The sequence below is a fragment of the Coffea eugenioides genome, chromosome 7, assembly GCF_003713205.1.
Source record: "Coffea eugenioides isolate CCC68of chromosome 7, Ceug_1.0, whole genome shotgun sequence".
In the NCBI taxonomy this organism is placed as follows: Eukaryota; Viridiplantae; Streptophyta; class Magnoliopsida; order Gentianales; family Rubiaceae; genus Coffea; species Coffea eugenioides.
The window spans coordinates 2,482,935-2,503,403 of NC_040041.1; the positions used below are offsets into that span (position 1 = coordinate 2,482,935).

The 20,469-nt window shown below is 37.5% G+C and overlaps 4 protein-coding genes across 7 annotated transcripts; 3 read left to right on the plus strand and 1 right to left on the minus strand.

The window, feature by feature from the left end:
* The first annotated feature begins 1,388 nt into the window (after positions 1-1,388).
* LOC113778138 (anaphase-promoting complex subunit 10) lies at positions 1,389-3,539 on the plus strand. 4 transcript variants are annotated; one of them, XM_027323424.1, is made up of 7 exons: positions 1,392-1,521; positions 1,751-1,984; positions 2,122-2,182; positions 2,277-2,369; positions 2,527-2,597; positions 2,958-3,062; positions 3,162-3,539. In XM_027323424.1, the coding sequence occupies exons 2-7, from the start codon at positions 1,809-1,811 to the stop codon at positions 3,229-3,231; spliced, it is 576 nt and encodes a 191-aa protein (XP_027179225.1). In that variant the 5' UTR covers positions 1,392-1,521; positions 1,751-1,808; the 3' UTR covers positions 3,232-3,539. The 4 variants fall into 4 exon arrangements, with proteins under 4 accessions (XP_027179227.1, XP_027179226.1, XP_027179225.1 ...); XM_027323423.1 differs by having other exon boundaries at positions 1,754-1,984; XM_027323425.1 differs by having other exon boundaries at positions 1,391-1,984; positions 2,122-2,170.
* Positions 3,540-4,090: 551 nt separating this feature from the next.
* Positions 4,091-7,818, minus strand: LOC113778092 (tubby-like F-box protein 5). Its single transcript, XM_027323364.1, has 5 exons — positions 7,581-7,818; positions 6,686-7,057; positions 6,506-6,593; positions 5,198-5,327; positions 4,091-5,107 (listed from the first exon to the last, which is right to left on the minus strand). Exons 2-5 carry the CDS (start codon positions 7,031-7,033, stop codon positions 4,435-4,437), a joined length of 1,239 nt encoding a protein of 412 aa, XP_027179165.1. The 5' UTR covers positions 7,034-7,057; positions 7,581-7,818; the 3' UTR covers positions 4,091-4,434.
* A 3,447-nt stretch (positions 7,819-11,265) lies between these two features.
* On the plus strand, positions 11,266-14,287 carry LOC113778261 (laccase-11-like). The gene is made up of 6 exons (XM_027323598.1): positions 11,266-11,403; positions 11,535-11,686; positions 11,781-12,025; positions 12,592-12,720; positions 12,877-13,800; positions 13,890-14,287. Exons 1-6 carry the CDS (start codon positions 11,296-11,298, stop codon positions 14,018-14,020), a joined length of 1,689 nt encoding a protein of 562 aa, XP_027179399.1. The 5' UTR covers positions 11,266-11,295; the 3' UTR covers positions 14,021-14,287.
* Positions 14,288-14,760: 473 nt separating this feature from the next.
* LOC113777956 (putative glucose-6-phosphate 1-epimerase) lies at positions 14,761-17,875 on the plus strand. Its single transcript, XM_027323191.1, has 7 exons — positions 14,761-15,022; positions 15,124-15,240; positions 16,422-16,532; positions 16,840-16,891; positions 17,103-17,240; positions 17,400-17,498; positions 17,606-17,875. The coding sequence occupies exons 1-7, from the start codon at positions 14,937-14,939 to the stop codon at positions 17,873-17,875; spliced, it is 873 nt and encodes a 290-aa protein (XP_027178992.1). The 5' UTR covers positions 14,761-14,936.
* Positions 17,876-20,469: the final 2,594 nt, after the last annotated feature.

Consider the following 20,469-nt stretch of genomic DNA (forward strand, 5'->3'; position numbering starts at 1 on the left):
CTATATATATTTCAATTTTGTTTTATAATATGTATATTAATATATGTATTTATATATTATATATTAATATAATATATATTAATATATTATATTATATATATATTTTGTGACTTCCTTTGCTGGGACTGATGGATCTTGGAATATTGATTCGAGATCTAGCCAGATTTGTCAGATCTGATTTTTTAGATACTCCTTGTATTTACTGGATAACCATGTTTCTTTTGTATATGACTCCACCTTGAGACTTGGGTACTCAATATTTAGTACCTCTAACTTATCAGGCTGCAACTGTTTATAAGTTATAAAAGAATATATAATTGATTTAGGAATTTCTTTTGAATTTTTCCGAGAAATATGTTTATTATTGGAAGGGATATTAAAATCACGGAATAAGTTTAAAATGAATTTCTGTAAAGAATTTTGAATTATATCTTTAATTGACTGGGTTTCAACTAACAGGTTTTCCTGTTTAAAAGAAATAATATTCGTTTGTGGATTAATAACCATTGTCTTGGAAAAAGGTTGAGAGGGAATTTCAATATATAACATATAATATATAATATAAATATGTATATTAATATATAATATAAATATAATATGTATATTAATATATAATATATTAATATATAATATATAACATATAATATATAATATATAAATATAATATACACAGCTACAGTAAAGTTTTTAAAAAACACCTCCAAAAACAGCTAATCCAAATATACTTGTTACGGTTTTTCAGATCTAAAGTTCATCTCTTTTTTATTTTCCAGAATTATTTTCATTTTCTACTAGTTTAAATCAAACATAAAATTGTACCCAAAAAGATGAAACCACACATTAAACAAGAACTTGCTCATTCCCATTATTTCAAAATCATGAATCCTTGAAAATGATGCAGCTGCTAGGAATTGAACTTTGAAAGAAAATTCTAATATACAAAAATTATAAATGAGTTACTAAATAATAAATATTGCTGAATAACAAGTGCAAAATATCATGCTTTTGCCAGTAGCCATGACTATCCTATTCTCTAGTGGAGCTACACAGGAATATTAATCCTTTTTTTTTCCCCGAAATGATAGACACATAAAAATGGTACTGTACAAGTTAGTATTTCGTAATCCTCCATAATAATGCCTACATGATAAGAACAAGCACAAAAATCCAAAACTCATTTTTTAACAATTTATTTCCCAAGAGACAAAAAAAAAAAAAATTCTAATGGTGTATTTGAATAGGTTCTTATTTACAAAAAATTATTTGATTGTATTGTAAACATATTTTTTCAAATCACGTCCGTATTCTTTTTGAAAATAAATTCCTGTGTTTTCAAATGTATAGGGAAAAAGAGCAAACGCGCGACTAGCGCCAAGTTGAGGGCAAATGTGCTTTTGCAACTAGTTTTCAAAAAAATAGAGGTGGCCCGTGGCCCAGTATCGGATACAAATGCCAGTCATGGTGGAATAATCTATCCATAGCTTTCTGCCGTCATTCAACCTTGCCCAGTTGCCCTCATTGGTATCTATCGTCTCTCTCTACACACACATCCTTTGTGACACAACTAGCACAGGGAGCTGACTGAAAAGCTATTACCTTTGTAATCTTCCAAGCGTGATACCTGTTTGACAAAATGCCCAAACGAAATCCTGATCGAATCTAACATTAACAAATCTTGAAAATAAATTGAAATACTTTCCGTTTCTTTTGGGTTTGTGATGTTTGCAAGTTTTTTTCTTTTTTCATCTAGCAGATAAATAAGAATAATCTTTGCAAAGGGTTCGTGAATAACTTGAAAATAAATTGAAATGGCTGAATCATCTGAGGGAGAGGAAGAAGGGAAGCTCGTTGGAGGGGACCAGCAGCTAGTTGTGGATGATGACCTTTGTGAGATGGCAAAGAAGGCTGCTTGGAGTGTCAGCTCTTGCAAGCCCGGCAATGGCGTTCTTTCCCTTCGCGACGACAACCTTGATACCTACTGGCAGTAATTTCTCTTTATTTACTAATTCACCCTTTAACTTTTTATATTCTTTCCATTTCTTTTGCATACAGCTTTCTGCGTGCAATAAGTATGAGTTTAATTTGTACTTTCTTTGTTTACTTGTGTCGCATTGGAGCTAGATCAGACGGAGCACAGCCACATCTTGTTAATATTCAATTTCAAAAGAAAGTAAAGCTTCAAGTATGCTCTTTTAATTAGTTGGTATTTTTTTTATTGTGCCTCCTGTTTTATGCCATAACTAGGATTCTTATTTGTTTTTTTTATTGTTTCCTAGTTAGTGGTTTTATATGTGGATTTCAAGCTTGATGAGAGTTATACGCCTAGTAAGATCTCGATCCGAGCTGGTGATGGTTTCCACAACTTGAAAGTGAGTCGGCTTTTCATCCTCCAGACTTTTGTTCAAATGCGCTCTAACCTATAGAAGCTATGAAATATTGCATATCAGAACATCATATAATTGATTGTACCGAATTGTTGATGCATGGAACTATTGAATGTGTTTATGTTCTTTTGATTTTATCTAGGAGATAAAAGCAATCGAGCTTGTCAAGCCAGCAGGTTGGGTGTATATCTCACTGTCTGGGAATGATCCTCGGTGAGCCCTGCAAGCTTTTGTTTTTCTGTTGAGTTAGATATATAGCCCTAAATAATCAGTTATACTTCTTTTTCTCATTTAATTAGTTCTAATTAAAAAATTTATTTCCATGGGTAGTGTATAGTTTTGGTTCTTTCCTTAGTTCACGTTGACGATTACATTTAATTAGTTCTACTTAAAAAATCTTGATGTCAGTTTGTTAATGTTTTAAATTTTCACGATATTGTCTCTCTTCTATCCTCTTAGTACGCTTTGCACATTCGTTCTTAATTGCTGATTGAGATGACTTGGCTTCAACTAAGTTCCTTTTGGTGTATGTTAATTCAATTCATCAATAACAATTATTCATGAATGTGGTAGGGAAACTTTTGTGAATACTTTCATGTTGCAAATAGCGATCTTGTCAAACCATCTTAACGGGAGGGATACTCATGTCAGGCAGATTAAAGTCTATGGGCCTAGGCCGTGCGTACCTCTTCCTTTCCTTTGCTTCAATTTTTGCATCACTAGAGCTACTTGTTTTTGGGGAGCTATTCTCTAGTGAAAGATTGTTGTCTGTTACAGGAATCCAATTCCTCATCAAGCCTTTCAGTTCACTTCTAGGGAGTTCATCACATATTCTACTGTGAGATGAAGCTCAGGATCTTGTGCTCTCAAGTTGGACGGCAAACCTGTTCACGGATGTCACGGCCGCAACTTAATGACTATTTTACTGACAATTTAAGTCATTTGAATTGTATCCTGTTAGCCGAGGATGACTATTCTTGGTTCCTTGATGGCTAACTCTCAGGGGTATCCTGTTCCTACAGCTCTTAAAACGTTGATGATGACTTTGGACATAGATTGATAAGCACAATTTGGTTTGAGGTGTTAGCAGCAAAACCTAAATGAAAAGAATATTATCATTTCTAGTTAGCAGTCCCAAGTTAAATGGTTTCATTCTGCCGGGTTCTATCTGATGAAAATCTGAACGCTGAACATGGTTTAAGTTTTGAAGGAGTTCTCAAGCATTTCAGGTAACAGCTACGGAATTACCACTTTGCCTTGTTGTCAATTTGATTGATAGCTTAAAAATCGATGAGCCTGGCATCGTTTTATTGACACCCCTTTAAGCCTGCATGTTTTGACCGGAGGCCAGGGCCAATGAAATAGCAAAATTTCAGTGGAAGAGTTGGTGTCTTGGCGAGACACGATTTATTAGTACTATAAAACATAGGAAAATGATCTAATCCACTTAAAGGGTTAATCTTTTTGGATATGATATCTATGATTCTAATTCACTTATGTCTTTTCATGGGATGTCATGATTGGTGAATGCAAATTTTATATTTGAGATTACTTAGTTCTTACCATGGCCACATAAGAGGGTAATCGTTTGATAATCCTCGTTAATCCAAAGATATAAATTATAAAAGAATTGACCGCGTAAGTCCGAAGATATAAAAGAATGAACATCACCACAGGACATGCACGAGAGAGCGAGAGAGAGAGGGGGTCAGTTAACTGGTATTTTCCACATTGATCTTCCATGGCTGTCGTTTATGACGTGCTACAAGCAACGGCATTTACCAACAATTTGTGCACCAGTTTTCTCAGCATGAGATCATAGTGTTATTGATATTCATATTGGCTGTGTTATGTTAAAAATATCCTAGTTACCAGAGTCTGATTACCATAAGATGCGAGGAAAACTTGTAACACATATTAAATACATGGCACTAACAAAAACACTGGTCTGAGGAGCCCGCGGACTTGTAACTTACGGCCATTCAGGAAGACCTCTTATCAGAGTAATTGAATAAGAAACGGTCATCATATCTGCTATAACCACTGAAAATCATTCACATGCTGGCTTGGTGTCAAAGCTGCTCAAGCAGATTGCAAAAGCTTGGAAGGCAGAGAGTGGGTAGCGATAATCCATCGTGAAGATGTCCTTTCCAATTTTACCAAACTGCAAAATCACTTTTTCTTGCTCTGCAGCTGGTACATTGTGTGATGGGTCAACAGCTGCCACAAGCTGGAAATTCTTAACAGAGGCTACTGTAACACGACCTTTGAAATTTAGGCACCAACACTGTAACTGCTCATGCCATCGAGGGGCCTTATTTTTAAGCATAAGTGCTTCTCTAGAGTGCTGTGATGCGGCTGGTGAACTTGAAGGACTAGGGGAAGATAAACTTTTGAGTGCCTCCTTTCCTTTAGAGCCCGATGAGGGAAAAGATTTATCATCAAATGACTGAGGAAACGATTTTGGTGTTGGAGCATTGCCACCCTCCTGCACCGAAGACACTGGAATTGAGTGCATGACACAATGCATTCGCCTAGGCCCTCTAGTACGAAGGACATTCAGTTCATAGGAAATAGCTGCCACGCCGTAGTTACAAGCAGGTACTCTTGGAGATACTTGCTTTGCATGGAATCTTCTGCTCGAGCGACCGTTTTGGTGAACCGGAGCAACAATTGGAGGTTGGCTATCATAAATGGTAAACTTCGTGCCCAGAAAATTAGACCTGAGTAAATTTTTCATAAAAGTTGAGAACAGAGAAGGGAAGACAAATTCATGCCAAAAACAATTGCTCAATCTATTTGCTGCTACTTACCTCAATTTTCCAACATATGTATTGCTGGCTCGGGAAAAGTCATCTGCAACCAAGGAAATGATGAAGTCTGTACTAGTTGCTCTTCTGATCTTCTTAGCTGCCAGCAATAGTTTATCGTTCTCATCCTCAGCTGTCATGTAGTGAATTTGTTAGTGTCATGACTTTAGGTGTAGTCCATTGTCATCTGATCCAGCATTGCGTTGGATTATTAAAATAAGCATGTTCTTCAACATTATACTTTAAATGACCATTATAATTCCTCTTATATAACATTTGCAACTTTGTTGGGGAAAAAGGCAAGAACAACTATATAGTTTGTAGCCATAAAGCTTCAATTGATTATCTGCCTTCCAACTGCTATGATTAATAACAGAAGACTGTATTCAACAAGTTATATCAAGAATGCAAAATGGCATAAGCTAGAGAAAGTAAACTGAGGGCTGCATCCCCCCATGATCAAAATGCTTAGATACCGTTTACTGAATAACCAAGTCATGTGTCAAATGACGACGACGAAGCATGATAAGGTAATAAATGATCAGATTAAGCAATCAGTACTGCTCAAAGTACGTAGACCTAGAAAGAGCATTTATTATAAAATTATTGACTCCAGAAACAGCATGCATCCAGATGAATAGTTTAATCATCCTTGCACTGTGTGAAAAGATACTACTAAAAAGAAAATTATGTAAATAAGGATTCTTAAATTGGCTGTACTAGGAAATCTTAGATCCAACACAACCTAGTCCTTGTAAGCAGGTATAACCATGTTCTGTGTCACAACGTATCAACCCTATCAAGGCAACAAACTGATAGCAAATATAAGACACACTTCTCCAACAAAGCTACTGCAAAGCACCAACCTAGAAAAATACCCATTAACTGGTTGGTTCTCTAGCCTGTCTATAAGTTCATATGTGAATGGAACATGTGTCAAGGAAATGCGCATCACCATATTAGTTAAACTAGTTTTTTTAATGGGAATCTTAAAAGTGATTTGTAGGCTTCTACCATAAAAGCAGTGCTCACTCTCGTCTTCTTTGATAGAATTAACTTTATACTGAGTACATAACTATTAACAAGAGCAAAATACTTTTTTGTCAAAAAGAGCAAAATACTTGCAGGCATACAACCAAGCAGATTCCTATGTCTGAGTCGCACAATGGAACATACAGCGAAATTGAAATGAACATATGAAAACGCTGAGAAGCTAGTAGATAGGGAACATAAATAGGAAATCTACTTCGAAATTGAAATGTGACTCCGAAAATATAAATGCGAAGCTTGTAGATAGAGAACATCACTTACATGGGGTGAGACCAAAATGCAACCGATAAACTGATGCTGCTCTATCCCTTTTAATGAAGCACTGAATTGGCGATTCACGAGGCCCCGGCTAGTTGAGAAAAAAGAAGATAATGCAGAACTAAGACCAGATTCTACTCAACGTCAAACCATACAAGATACAGGATGAACTTAAATGGATACCTGCTTCAATGAAATGGGAAAGGTGAGCCTCCCACATTCCTCTGGAGTTTTGACAATCTCCTTAGTTATATCCCTCCATGACTTGCAGACTGCTGCACAAAAAACAACAACAGCCCTATCAGGCCATGATGTCTCACTCTCTTCAACCCTCCGTATTATGTCCAAAAGAAGCTCTGGGGGCAAGTTTGCCCACTGCCCTTGTTGGATCAGCTCAGACACAACCACATCTGGTGCTATATGAGACCTGGTACGGTGGCGCCAATGCTTCCCTTCCAGTCCTCTCCTAGATATATTCCCAATCCCTTCTTTCATCTCTCTCAGCTCACGCACAATGCTCTTGAATGACATTTCGGAAGATCATACCAAGCGCACCTACAGTTCAATGCCATCCACATAAAGACTCATCAAACCTCTGCTTTCAGAAACCCGAGTTAGTGACCTAAACTTTTAATACTGACTTTCTCCCTACAACCAGATCTATGAGCTAATTCTTGGCTATAGGAGATGGACCCTTTTAGATGGACGAAAACCGAATGAGATCAAACAAGGACCTCGGTTGTCTAAAAAGCGAGAAGATAGCAAAAGGAGGTAAAGTTGAGGTTTTGATTACAAAGAATTGCATGTAAAGGTATATAAAGGAACAATAATTTCAAAATTTCTAAAATGTCATTGCCCAGCTAAAGAAGATTGAACCTTTCCAATATCTATGATCCACATTTTATAATTTTCAGACGAAAAACCTTCCCAAAAAAAAAAGTCCCGAACCAAATTAAATGGGAATTATCACAAAATAAGCAAAATGGAGCAAAAAAGGAACGTTGTATGTAAACAAGGACTTAAAAATTGGAACTTTGAGACATGTAAGACAAAATGGAGGAAATTGATGGCAGCCCACCTGAGCAAATTGTGTGATTGAAAAACCAAAAAGTTATAGAGATCGGCGCAAGAAGCAATCAGATCGGAGAATTCCGGCGAATGCAGTCCATCTTCTTTTCCGGGCAGGGTGTAGGAGAAAACCCAGATCAGTTTCGCATTACTCTCCTTGACACAGCGCCGGAAACACCAAGCAACCACCGTCGTCTCCGTCTCCGACGCCGTTCGGAGGGAAACGCGCCACCGGCAACAGGATCCTCTCTCTCCTCCCACTAGTACAATGTCTGGAGGCCTTTACCCTTCAGATTGGAGACTCGAGTCAATAGCAAAAAACGCACCAGAAACACGCACGTCCACACTAAAAATAACACACAATTGATATTCCATGTAGACCACTAGCATTGTATTGTAGACTATATAATAGCAGTGGCAACATTATTAAGGATTTTATTTAGTGTAATGAAAAATGGTAGAGGAATCCTTCCAAAAAAAAAAAAAAAAAGGTGGAGGAATTCTAATAGTTGGTAAATGAAGGGCTAGGATTTATTAACAGTGATAAAAAGGGCGAAACTTTTTACACGTGGCAGATGGGGATCCCAAGGAGTCCTTATTAAGTGGGTCCCTATGGAGGAAGGCATGGTCTGATGCAATCAATTTATCTGATGGAATGTAGATATCAACTTGATAATCACAATTACCTAAATTAATCACCCATCAGGCCGTCGCCCGCCTGCGCACACTTTTTTGTAAAGGTGTTTTTGCCGGAACTTCAATACGTAGATGGATAGAGACTGGAAAGCAAGGAATCCGAGGAGAGGGAAATTGGAGGGAAGAGCAGAGCTGAATGGGAATACTGCATTTAATAAATTAATACCCTTATGGTACTAGGATGGCTTAATTAATTGCCAACTTAGAATAATTAAGAACCGGATTGCCATAACCTGTTGAAGTCATCAAAATCTAGTGGCTCAAAACTCAAAAGGGAAATAACGAGATAATAGAGAGTATTTTTATCTTAGAATGTGTACGTATTATCAAAAAGAAGGAAAGAATTTAAAGAAAGTGTGTAGTAGAACTGGACTGTCATACAGCCAAGACATGCACACAGAAATTGACCGAAAATTCCAACAAGTTTTCCAAAATCGAGAAATTATGGGTGATTGTGATTGGTTCAATTTGCGAGTTAAATTTGCCAGACAGAAGTTCAAACAAATCAAAGGTACTGCGTAGATGCTGGTGGAGAATCTAAACTGAGATTAAGCGGCCTCCTCCTCTTCTTGTTTTTAGCCAAGTTGCCTTGTTATTGATGTGGACTCCATGTCCTGACCTGCGCAGAAGTTTTCTATTACTAGTACTACTATAATGGAATGGAGTACTCCTTATTAGCTGTAACATTTTTACGAGTAGGCCCTGTTAGTTTTATGCATGTGGTTTATGAATATGTGGGACGGTGGTGACCATAAACATTCATTCATATGGGCATCCTCCCCGATCATCGTGATTGTGTAAAAATTGCTGTCATCTTCGACGGGGGATAAGGTCGGGTAGCCAGCCACCCACGATCCCCTAATCCCATTCCCATGTTTCGCCATTTGATGCTTGAGCATGTATATCAGTCTTACTCTTGCCAGCCTAGTTCATTCTTTGTCCTTTTTTTTTTTTTTTTTCTTCTCGTTTGGTATTAATTGTCATTGAATTCCAATCATAATTATTATGAGTCAACAAAGAATCTTTTTGAAATCATGGATTGCTTACAGAAATTGTTGCATAGTATCCACTAATGCAATCTTCGTTTCACTGTCGAAACTTGTATTGAACCGAGTAGTCATTTTCTACAAGAATTTCTTTTGTTTTCTTGCAGCTTCTTCAGCGTATCCATGGATCTACTTTCATTTGTTTATGGTTCCGTCTTGGTGGGTTCATATCTCACGTGTATCTTGATTGGTAACCAAAAGATAAATTCTACCAGATGCCAATCATTCACGGACAAGGTTGACCAACATAATCCAATTACTTTAGCGTTTTCAGAGTAAAGCTTAGAGATAATTTACGATGGAGGAGAACTTTAGATCCATCCTGCATAATTTATTCGGCACTCATGTCGTTTAATTGATGGTCAAGGTATTATTGTGATTTCGAGAGACTTTATTGAATTCGACATGCAACATTCCAATTTCATTTTATTGATGGTAACAATCCAGTTTCATTTTATTCTTTTTGTTAATTTGTATTGTTTTGGACTGTCAAGATATTGCATGCATATTGATAAAGAAGATATAGACTCAACTTAATTACATTAATGGCTTTTAAACCACTTTCGGTTGTATAACTTCATAAATTTTGTTCATAAATTTTGTAAAGAAAGTTATGTTATGATGCATGGAAAGGAGCCAAATCCTAAGAAAAAGAATAATTGAGGTCAGAAAAGGAGATTTTGGAAGAATTTCATGCTTCGACCTTTCTCTTACCTTAAAAGTAACATTAACTTTTGAAAAAGTCTCTCCCAAATGATAAAAAATGGTGAAGTCTTCGCTTAGCAAACTTTTCTTTTCTTTTCTCCCCTCAAGTCCTTTCTGAAAAAAGCAATTTTTGGTGGGTACGCAGTGTTAAGCAACCGCAATTAACTATGAAAACATCCCTGTTTGAAGCCTAATCGGCCCTTTTTTTTTTTTTTCTTTCTTCTTCTCTTCTTAATCAGCCCTTTTTGGCGTCAAAGTTTCTGAACCACAAACAACCTCACACAGATTCTGTAACTTATAACAGTAAGCATTTTTCTAAAGTAAGAGAAACCCTTATCACTGGACGCCCTTGTGGATTAATTTGTGAAAGCTGCCCAAGTTATTCTTTAGACGTGCTAGCTTTTGACCTTGAGATGGATGATGAGTAAAAATATCCAGGGGCTTGCAGACAAAGAAAGATATTAGTCCATACCATCATGGATCCGCAATCTAATGGTTTTTCAAGACAATGTGTGTGTCATTATTTCCTCATACTTCAAAGGTGCAAAGTGGCTTTAGCTCCTAGTCTTCATGTCTTTGAAGTTTTCTATCCTACGTACAAATGGGCTAAGTTGAAGTAATATTGATCATCTAATAATAGTTGATGGCAAGGATGGAAAAGCAAATCAATTAGTATATCAAAATGTTAGTAAAAACCCAAATTCCATTGCAAGAAACAGTTCCGATCGAGTAGTTTCCATATTGTAAGTCAACAAAAAAACAGCAATTATTACAGAATCTCAGGTGACTATTTGAAAGAAACAACTCTAGTGGAAGAATCTACCGTCTGTGATTAATGCTAATGCGACCTTAAATTGGATAATGAAAATAACATCACTTAAAAAAAAAAGCTTGTTCCTTTACCTTAACGGTAAAGCTCAAGGAGCACTTCCCCTGGGGGTTCGGTTGGTCTCACGTAACTCTCATCAGATCCTAATTTGTCAACAGTTTCCTGAGCAAAAATGTTTCTGCAATCTTCTTGGCTTATACTTGGTGGCTTTCTAAGCCTCTACGTCAGCCAATTCCCTCAAAACCCCCGTCAGAATTTATGTTCACAAGCTTTAGCGTGCAGCATTTTCACATCCCCCTCCACCTAATCGGTTACTATCTGGCCTTCTCCCTTAACGAATTGGAAATGCGTGGCCGTATAAATACGATTATGCCTGCGTTGCCTTCTCAATCTCATCTATTCATAGTTGAAGAGAAAAGGCAGTACTTCGTGCTTTTCTCCCTAGCAAAATGCCACACAGGAATAGCTTATTTTCCGCGTTAAGCATTTTTCCCTTGGGGTTTCTTTGGTTCATTTCTCCGCCTGCTGAGGCTGCACTTAAGACGTACCAGTTTGATGTGAGTTAATTGCACGCACACTTTTCTCATTTTCCTATGCTTGTCGTAATCTCTCTATCAGGTCGTTCCGGCTACGGATCATGGAGTATGATCTTAACCATGTTGCTTTTTCTCCCTTAACCATGTTGCAGATTCAAGTGAAGAATGTGAGTAGGTTATGCCATGCAAAACCTATTGTTACAGTAAATGGGAGGTTTCCGGGGCCTACTGTGTATGTTAGAGAAGGAGATAGAGTTCAAATCAATGTTACCAATCATGCACAATATAACGTGTCTATTCACTGGTAGGAACAAAAACAGCTAACCAAAGTTGCCACAAGTTTTTTGATGTTATTTCAAATTAGCCAAAAGGTATCATCTGATGAATCTTGTTGGCAGGCACGGATTAAAACAATATCGTAATGGTTGGGCTGACGGACCTGCTTACATTACTCAATGTCCAATCCAGACTGGAAGTAGCTATGTTTACGACTTCAATGTGACGGGACAAAGAGGTACCTTGTGGTGGCATGCCCATATTCTTTGGCTAAGAGCCACTGTTTATGGTGCAATTGTGATCCTGCCGCAACAAGGAACACCCTTCCCCTTCCCAAAGCCAGAGAGGGAAGAAGTTATTTTGCTAGGTGAGACTCATTGATGTACCTGTAGTCTAATTCAAATACTGTGTGCAGTCTAATGTAGCATACCAAAAGTTCTGTAGATAAAAAAAAAAAAAAAAAAGCTTCTGCAGATGAATGGGTAAAAAGAGAAGAAATTAACCAAGGAAATCAGACAAGAGGAAACAAGGATAATTACTGATTTTGTTGTAGATCTCTACAACTACAAGGCTACAATTGAAGTATAATAGACAATTTTTGCTGTTAAATAATTTGATCATATGATATGCTAGCTAATTTAAACTTGCCCCATGTCAAAGTATACAAGGTACGATCCATGTGATTCTTAAAGGAATGAATTATAAACTTATAACGAAGTAGATGCATAAATTAAGCCACCTTGGGTTGTAGTAGGGTTTAAGGGAAAGTTAGCTAACTTAATGAGACCAAGCCTTATACACAAGACAGTTTTTGGATTATCTTGCTGGAAAATAAACATTTTTTTTTCTTGAGGTACAATACAACTGTAAACTTTTCTTTGTCTATCTTTTAATCTTCAAAATAAAGGATGGGACGATTTGTATTTGGTGCAGGGGAATGGTGGCATGCAGACGTTGAAAAGCTGGTAAACAAAGCAAACCAGTTAGGCTCACCTCCAAACAAGTCAGACGCGCACACAATCAATGGAAAGCCTGGACCACTGTTTCCATGCTCTGAGAAACGTAAGGAATTGACAGATAAGAGGGCTTTTCAGATATATGGATATCACTTTTATCATTGTACAACGTTGTGGGCCTCAGAAAATCCTAAGCAATACATTGGTATCACTATCACCTATGGAAGTTAACTAACACCTGCATTCGATTTACCTCTTTCAGATACTTTTGTCATGGAAGTTGAACAAGGCAAAACGTACCTGTTGAGGATCATCAATTCGGCCTTAAATGACGAGCTTTTCTTTGGTATTGCTGGTCACAGCATGACTGTAGTGGAAGTTGATGCGGTATATACCAAGTCATTTGCCACTCAGGCCTTGCTGATCGCTCCAGGCCAGACAACCAATGTTTTGGTCCACGCAAATCAAATTCCAGGAAGATATTTCATGGCTGCCAGACCTTTCATGGATGTTCAACTTCCCGTAGACAACAACACCGCAACAGGCATCCTTCAATACAAAGGCATCCCTAATACAGTTCTTCCAACGCTTCCTCATTTACCCAAGTCTAACGATTCAGCATTTGCCTTCAGATATAACAAGAGGCTCAGAAGCCTGAATTCACCACAATTTCCCACAAATGTTCCTCTACAAGTTGACAGGAACCTGTTTTACACAATTGGTCTAGCAAGGAATTCTTGTCCCGCCTGTTTAAATGGAACCCGATTAATGGCTTCTTTGAACAACATCTCTTTCACTATGCCCGAAACTGCGCTTCTTCAGGCGCATTATTTCAATGTTAAGGGGGTTTTTAAAACTGATTTCCCCGATCAGCCTCCTAAGCCATTTAATTATACCGGTGCACCCCTCACAGCCAATCTTAAGACCACTATAGGCACAAGGCTCAGTAAAATTGCATTTAACTCAACTGTTGAATTGGTATTACAGGATACTAATCTTCTCTCCGTTGAATCACACCCTTTTCATCTTCATGGTTACAATTTCTTTGTTGTTGGAACTGGGATGGGAAATTTTGATCCTGCAAAAGATCCACCAAAATATAACTTGATCGATCCGCCAGAAAGAAACACAGTTGGTGTTCCTACTGGCGGTTGGACTGCCATTCGATTTAGAGCTGATAATCCAGGTGCATTATTGGGGTGGTAAACAATCTTTAAACTTTAATTTGATGATTTTACGCTCACATATATTGATTTTTTGGTCTAAATTGTATAGGAGTATGGTTCTTGCACTGTCATTTGGAGATTCATACTGGATGGGGACTGAAAACAGCATTTGTTGTGGAAGATGGTCCAGGGGCAGATCAGGGTATTCTACCTCCACCGAAGGATCTCCCAAAATGCTAGTTGCTGGATTATTTGATTCAGCCAATCTCAGTGTTTGTACAGGAAAACATTTCTTGTGAAATTGCAATTAATTTGTTTATGCCTCTCAAAAAAAGATGGTCGGAGGCTATTTGAGTGTCATACCTCAGACGCAATCCTAAAGGTGCCAACAAAGTGTAAAAAGTCAGAATTTTCCTTGGGATATTTGTTGGAACTGCAAAGTGTAATAAAGTCCAGATGCATTAATGTCAATGGACTTCCATTTTTTATTTTTTTTTAGTTTTTTCATGGCTGGGTATGCTTCCAAGATTTATCAACTAAAAGAGTTGGCCGATCATGTGAAAATACTACTCCTACTACTACTAGTAGATGATTATTGAAGGGACAAAAGGGTGGTCTTACATCATTATGAAATAATTGAAATTTTCTTACAATTAAAAAAAGAAAAGAAAAGAAGATATATTGTTAAATCAGAAACATTAGAGTGGGAAACAACTAATCAATGACAAATAATCCTGAAGGACATGAATTATAATAATGGACCCAAAGAACAAACTCAAGGCCCTGAAGATTGGTTTTTTCGACTGTTAAGGGGTAAAGCCCAAAGACTTTCTGAGCCCAAACCAGAAACAGTCCTTCTAACTAAAAAGTCATAAATTAGACTCCGAAAAGGATTAAACTCCGAAAAGGAAAAAAGAAAAGAAGAGCAAAGTTAGAAGAATTTCGATGAATATATATATATATGTAAAAAAATACTATACTACACAATGCAGGGAATATCCGAATTTCGCACGGGGAACATTTTTTAACGTTCACCAGCCATCTTTGAGCATTCCTCAGCTTGAAGAAACTGTGTAACGCACGCAGATATACGTCCTTAAAAGAAGCTGATTAAGTATACGACTTAGTATATAAGTAAAATATTTTCCAGAAAAAGATGGTGACTGCATCGTCCCTGTTGAACACGTGGTCGGTCGTCAATCCATCCTTAACATCCCCAAACAAACCTCGGCGAGTCAAAAGGTGATTAGTGTTGGTTTTATTAGCTTTCTGGGCCCTGCTTTTTTTTTTTTTTTAATTAACAGTGTTTGACATTGTTTGAGCTTGCTAATCTGTTACACCAGATACGCAGGGATGGCATTTGCAAGCGTTGGTAGCTCAGAAAATCCTTGTTTGGGTATCAAAGTTACACAAGGCCAGGGAAATCTGCCCAAGGTCATTTTGACTTCTTCCCATGGCAGGTACTTCACTAAATCTTGTTCAATTCTTAGTAATTAGCCCCTAGATGTTGATCCTTGCTATTATATTATGTCATTGGAGCATATCCCCTGTTCGTTTCAGTATGTCTGGGTTATGTGTGTTTTGAGTTTTATGGTTAAATTGCTGGAAAGCTCGTATCTAGATCGTTTTCTGGTGCTTCAAGGTTGTGGATTGGGATTTATGAACAATTCATGGATTTAGAAAAGAAAAAAATAATTCTCCCTAAGAGTTTGTGTTGTGTTTTACTAGGTATACTCTTCTGGTGTTAAATCAAGTTTTACTTGATTAGTGTACAGTAGCTAAACCTAGCTTTGACGGACTCGTTAACTTCATTGCAAAATCATGTAAAAAATATTATGCACTTTCTTTCCAATACACTGGCTTTGAGGATGCACAATACTAGCTTTTCTGTGTCTATCATAGGATGATGTGCGAGCTGCTTTGAAGCATGACATCAGTTCACATGATAGATTTGATAAGTATGTGAGTTAACTTTTCCATCACGATGTTTTAGGTGAACCAGAGTTTCTGAGTTGGCATAGCCAAAGGAGCAGCATCCATAAGTCGTATACACTTGCAAGAACTTGGCCAATACTCCTTTGTGAAGAATGTTTTGATTAAGGGGAAATGTGAATCTTGCTATTACTTTTCTGTTATTAAATCTGAGGTGTTGATAAAGTAGACTGAGAACCAGGCTGCTAGGGAGCTATACATTTGATATCCTCATTCTTAGCTGCTAGGTGCTGATAGAGTAGACTCACAACCAGGCTTCAACGAAGTTATATCTGTGATCCCCTCATGCCAGTAGTTAGTGGGATGTCAAAAATTCTGTAGTTTCCATTGGGTACTTTTTGATCTTTGATACAACATGCCTTATGTCAAGCATGAAATATTACTTGAACCTAATCGCACCACCATCTTTTTGCTGAAGCTTAAATGCTAGGACACCTTTTTTGCTGCCATTTAGTGGATGATCTAACTTCACTGGTCCTGAAAGACTCTACCAATGACTGTACTTTGGCAAAAAAGTCTCATATCAGTAACTAAATGCTGTTAATATTATGATTTGGAACTGGCTCATACAATTGTGCATTGGTGCATACTCGTATTATTCTCCGCTTTAGAATGCATAAGTGGTAATTAACTCATACTGTTTTTGCAGTGAGGCAGAGTTATACTTATTTGGAGGTTGTGTCACTTCTTGGAAAGTAGCCAATAAAGATTTCCTTTTTGTTCGGCCAGATGCTGTGTTCAATGGACAGAAGCCAATCAGGTTACTCTTTAACATTACATTGCTGTATTGTTATCCAGTTCATGAGAGTTTCACTGTCATCTCCTCAAATAGTAATAGGCTTTTCTGTAGCTACCCCTCCTTTCTTCAGGCCTGTAGCTATCCTTAGTAGTTTAATTTTGTATTCAGAGATATAGGTTATTTGGTGGCTATCAGAGACAAGAATGTCTGATCTAATAATACCAATATGAATCAGGAATTCATATATTCTATATGAGCAGCAAAACTTTAAGATGCAATTCTTGAAAGAAAATTCTGCCATTAACTGACTCTTATGCCTTGGGCACAGCGGAGGAATTCCTCATTGTTTTCCACAGTTTGGACCCGGCCTAATGCAGCAGGTACATGTTGTTTACTCTTTGAATATGGTTCACCGGCTAAATCCCGATTAACTGAACTTATGTTGGACTTATCAAATTCTTAAAGCTGAGATGCTGGTTAATCATAGTTCTTAATAACTGTGAGCTCCAATAGTTGCTTAATCAGTTTAGTGTTGGTTTTCCAGTTGTTAATCTAATTTTCTTACCTTAAGGATCCTTATACTCTTCACAGCATGGATTCGCAAGGAATATGAACTGGTCTATTGTTAATTCCGAAAATGTGGAAGGAAATCCTATTATCACTTTGGAGCTTAAGGATGGTCCATATAGTCGTTCTATGTGGGACCATACTTTCCAAGTTCTGTACAAGGTTGGTTGTTTAGCTATCTTACATTCTACTAAACCCCCAACAAGGAAATTTTAACTCGAGAAAACAGTAGAGGACAGAATGTGTCAAATGCAGAGCTACTTGTGGCTTGTTGCGATCTTTGCGTAATATCTTTATTCAAGCTTTCTCATTTATCTTCAGGTGACTCTGGATAAAAGGACCCTGTCGACAGAATTAAAAGTTACAAATGCTGACCAGAAGCCATTTTCATTTACAACTGCCCTGCATACATATTTCAGTGTAAGTCTTGCCTTACATTTTTCACAAAACATCGATCACAAAGTTTGCTTTGCTTTTGGCTTGGATTCAAACTTTTGAGCTTACTGGAGATGTCAAACTTAAATCAGATATTTGTGCTTGAGAAATTGCAGATGAGCAATCAGTCAAGAGGTACTGTTGAATTCCCTCTTCTCAGAGAGCATGTGGTTAACCATGTTTGCTGTAAAAAAAAAACTGACGGTCAATGGGTGTGGAAGGTTCTAGGGGATAATTTTTGTTCAGGAGATACTAATGCTTATTTGAACCCAGTGTGTATTACTGGCAAGTGGGTGTTCATTATTTCTGACATCATTTGTCATAGTGCATTACTTGCATTCCTTAATGTTGAAGATATGTGATCTGATATTATGGAAAGATTTGATAATATAAATATTAGGAAAGATTTGATTATAGTATCATATATTAATTAGGTATCATATGATTATAGTATCATATATTAATTAGGTAATAGTATGATTATAGTATCATATGATTATAGTATCCACTTGTGTATATATATATTTGTATATTGTGTAGTCCAAAGTGAAATAGAAGAAAAGTATTTTTTCTCTCCATTTTTCTTAGTTTACATGGTATCAGAGCCCGTCTAGGGTTCTGGGAAAAATACCACCTTTGCTTCTTGTCAATTCCAGCCTTAATTGCTGGTTCCTTTCTTATTCTCTCCAGCCTTCATTGCTGTTCCTGTTACTATACATTTTTTTTCCCCCCCTCCTATTCAATCATGGCGAATGCTACATCCTCAACGCGGCAATTGTCTTCAACTATGGAAGAAGAACAAAGTACACGGAACACAACAGAGCTTCAAAACATCCAGGCAGCATATAGACTAAATGGAAAAAATTATTTGAAGTGGTCTCAATTGGTTCGAACATTCCTGAAAGGAAAAGGAAAGTTGAGTCATCTATTGGAAATAGCACCGGATAGTGAAACGGCGGGGTTTGAAGCATGGGAACAAGAGGATTCAATGATCATGTCTTGGTTATGGAATTCCATGATTCCTGAAATCAGCGATACATGTATGTTTCTTCCTACAGCAAAGGCAATTTGGGATGCCCTTCATCAGACATATTCCAAGGTTAATGATGCAGCTCTTATCTATGACATCAAGACAAAGACAACTGGAGCAAAACAAGGGACAAAAACAGTGACGGAGTATGCCAATTTTCTGCAAAACCAGTGGCAGGAACTGGATTATTACAGGGCACTTGATTTGAACTGTAGCAAATGTGCAGTGTTTATCAAGAAGTTCATAGAAAGGGATCGAGTTTATGATTTTTTGGCTGGCCTAAACTCTGAATTCGATCTTGTACGAATTCAAATTCTGGGCAGGCCAGAGTTTCCTTCTTTAACAGAAGCAATATCCCAAGTACGTGGAGAAGAAAGTCGCAGGGGTATTATGTTAGAGCTACCTTCAATAGAAAATTCAGCCCTTTTAAGTTCCAAATCTCAGCGGTTGGTACTGAACAAGGTTGCTGCGGACAAGACCAATCAAACAAGTGGGCAAAAGAATCGCGAGGAGTTGTGGTGCACATACTGCAAGAAACCACGACACACCATAGATCAATGCTGGAAACTACATGGGAAACCACCCACTCGTGAATGGGGACAAAAAGGTGGCCAGCAAAGGCAGGCTCATATGTCGGTTCAAGATCCAACTCAAGTGATTGGAGGGTTTAGTATGGAGGAAATTGAGAAGCTTAAAAGTATGTTAGAGACAGTTGACAACCCAGCAACTAACAATTCTCAATCAAGGAATCCGGGTATGTGTTCATTGACACTTTCAGGTAAGGCTCTAGTCTCTTTTGCATTTAGTGTTTTAGGCAATGAGCTTAGGAATGTCTGGATTCTTGACTCTGGTGCTACGGACCATATGACTCATATTTCAAATAAATTCAAAACCTATAATCCCTGTCCTAGCAATAGAAAGATTGTTGTTGCAGATGGTACTACAACCACTGTGGCAGGTATCGGAGATGTCCAAGTTACTCCAAATTTGATTCTTAAAAATGTTCTTCATGTTCCTCGATTATCTACAAATTTGGTTTCTGTAAAAAAACTTGCCAAGGATCTAGCTGGCTCTGTTATATTTGATGAATCCTATTGTGACTTTCAGGACCGGGGCTCGGGGAAGAGGATTGGACTAGCTAAGGAGCATGATGGACTCTATTACTTGGATACATCAAGTCAACCAGAATTTAGTAAATCTGCCCTGTCCACATTGTCTTCACCCTCCAATAAAGATGTCATCTGGTTACATCATAGACGTCTAGGTCATGTGTCTTTTTCTGCATTAAAAATAATGTTTCCTTCCTTGTTCAAGGGATTTGATGTTCAGTCTTTTCATTGTGATATTTGCGAGTATGCTAAACACACTCGTGTCCCATTTCCTATCAGTAATAAACGATCGTCTTCTCCTTTCTTTTTAATCCATAGTGATATTTGGGGGCCATCAACTATTCCAAACATCTCAGGGTCTAAGTGGTTTGTCACATTTATCGATGACTGCACAAGAGTCTCTTGGATCTATTTACTCAAAAATAAGTCTGATTTGAGTTATATTTTCCCTGTTTTTCATGCAATGATTCAAAATCAATTTGGCACCAAGATAAAACACTTTCGTTCAGATAATGCTCGTGATTATTTCAATCAAACCTTGAGTCAGTTTTTCCAAAAAGAAGGAATCATACATGAATCATCCTGTATTGCCACTCCACAACAAAATGGAGTGGCAGAACGGAAAAACCGACATCTTCTTGAGTGCACTAGAGCCTTACTGTTTGAACAAAGTGTGCCAAAAGCATATTGGGGAGAAGCTGTACTCACATCAGCTTATGTCATAAATAGAATTCCTTCCAAGGTCTTGGGGTTTCAAAGTCCACTAGAGAACCTATCCAAATTTTACCCCGATATTCGATCTTCCTTTAATCTCACT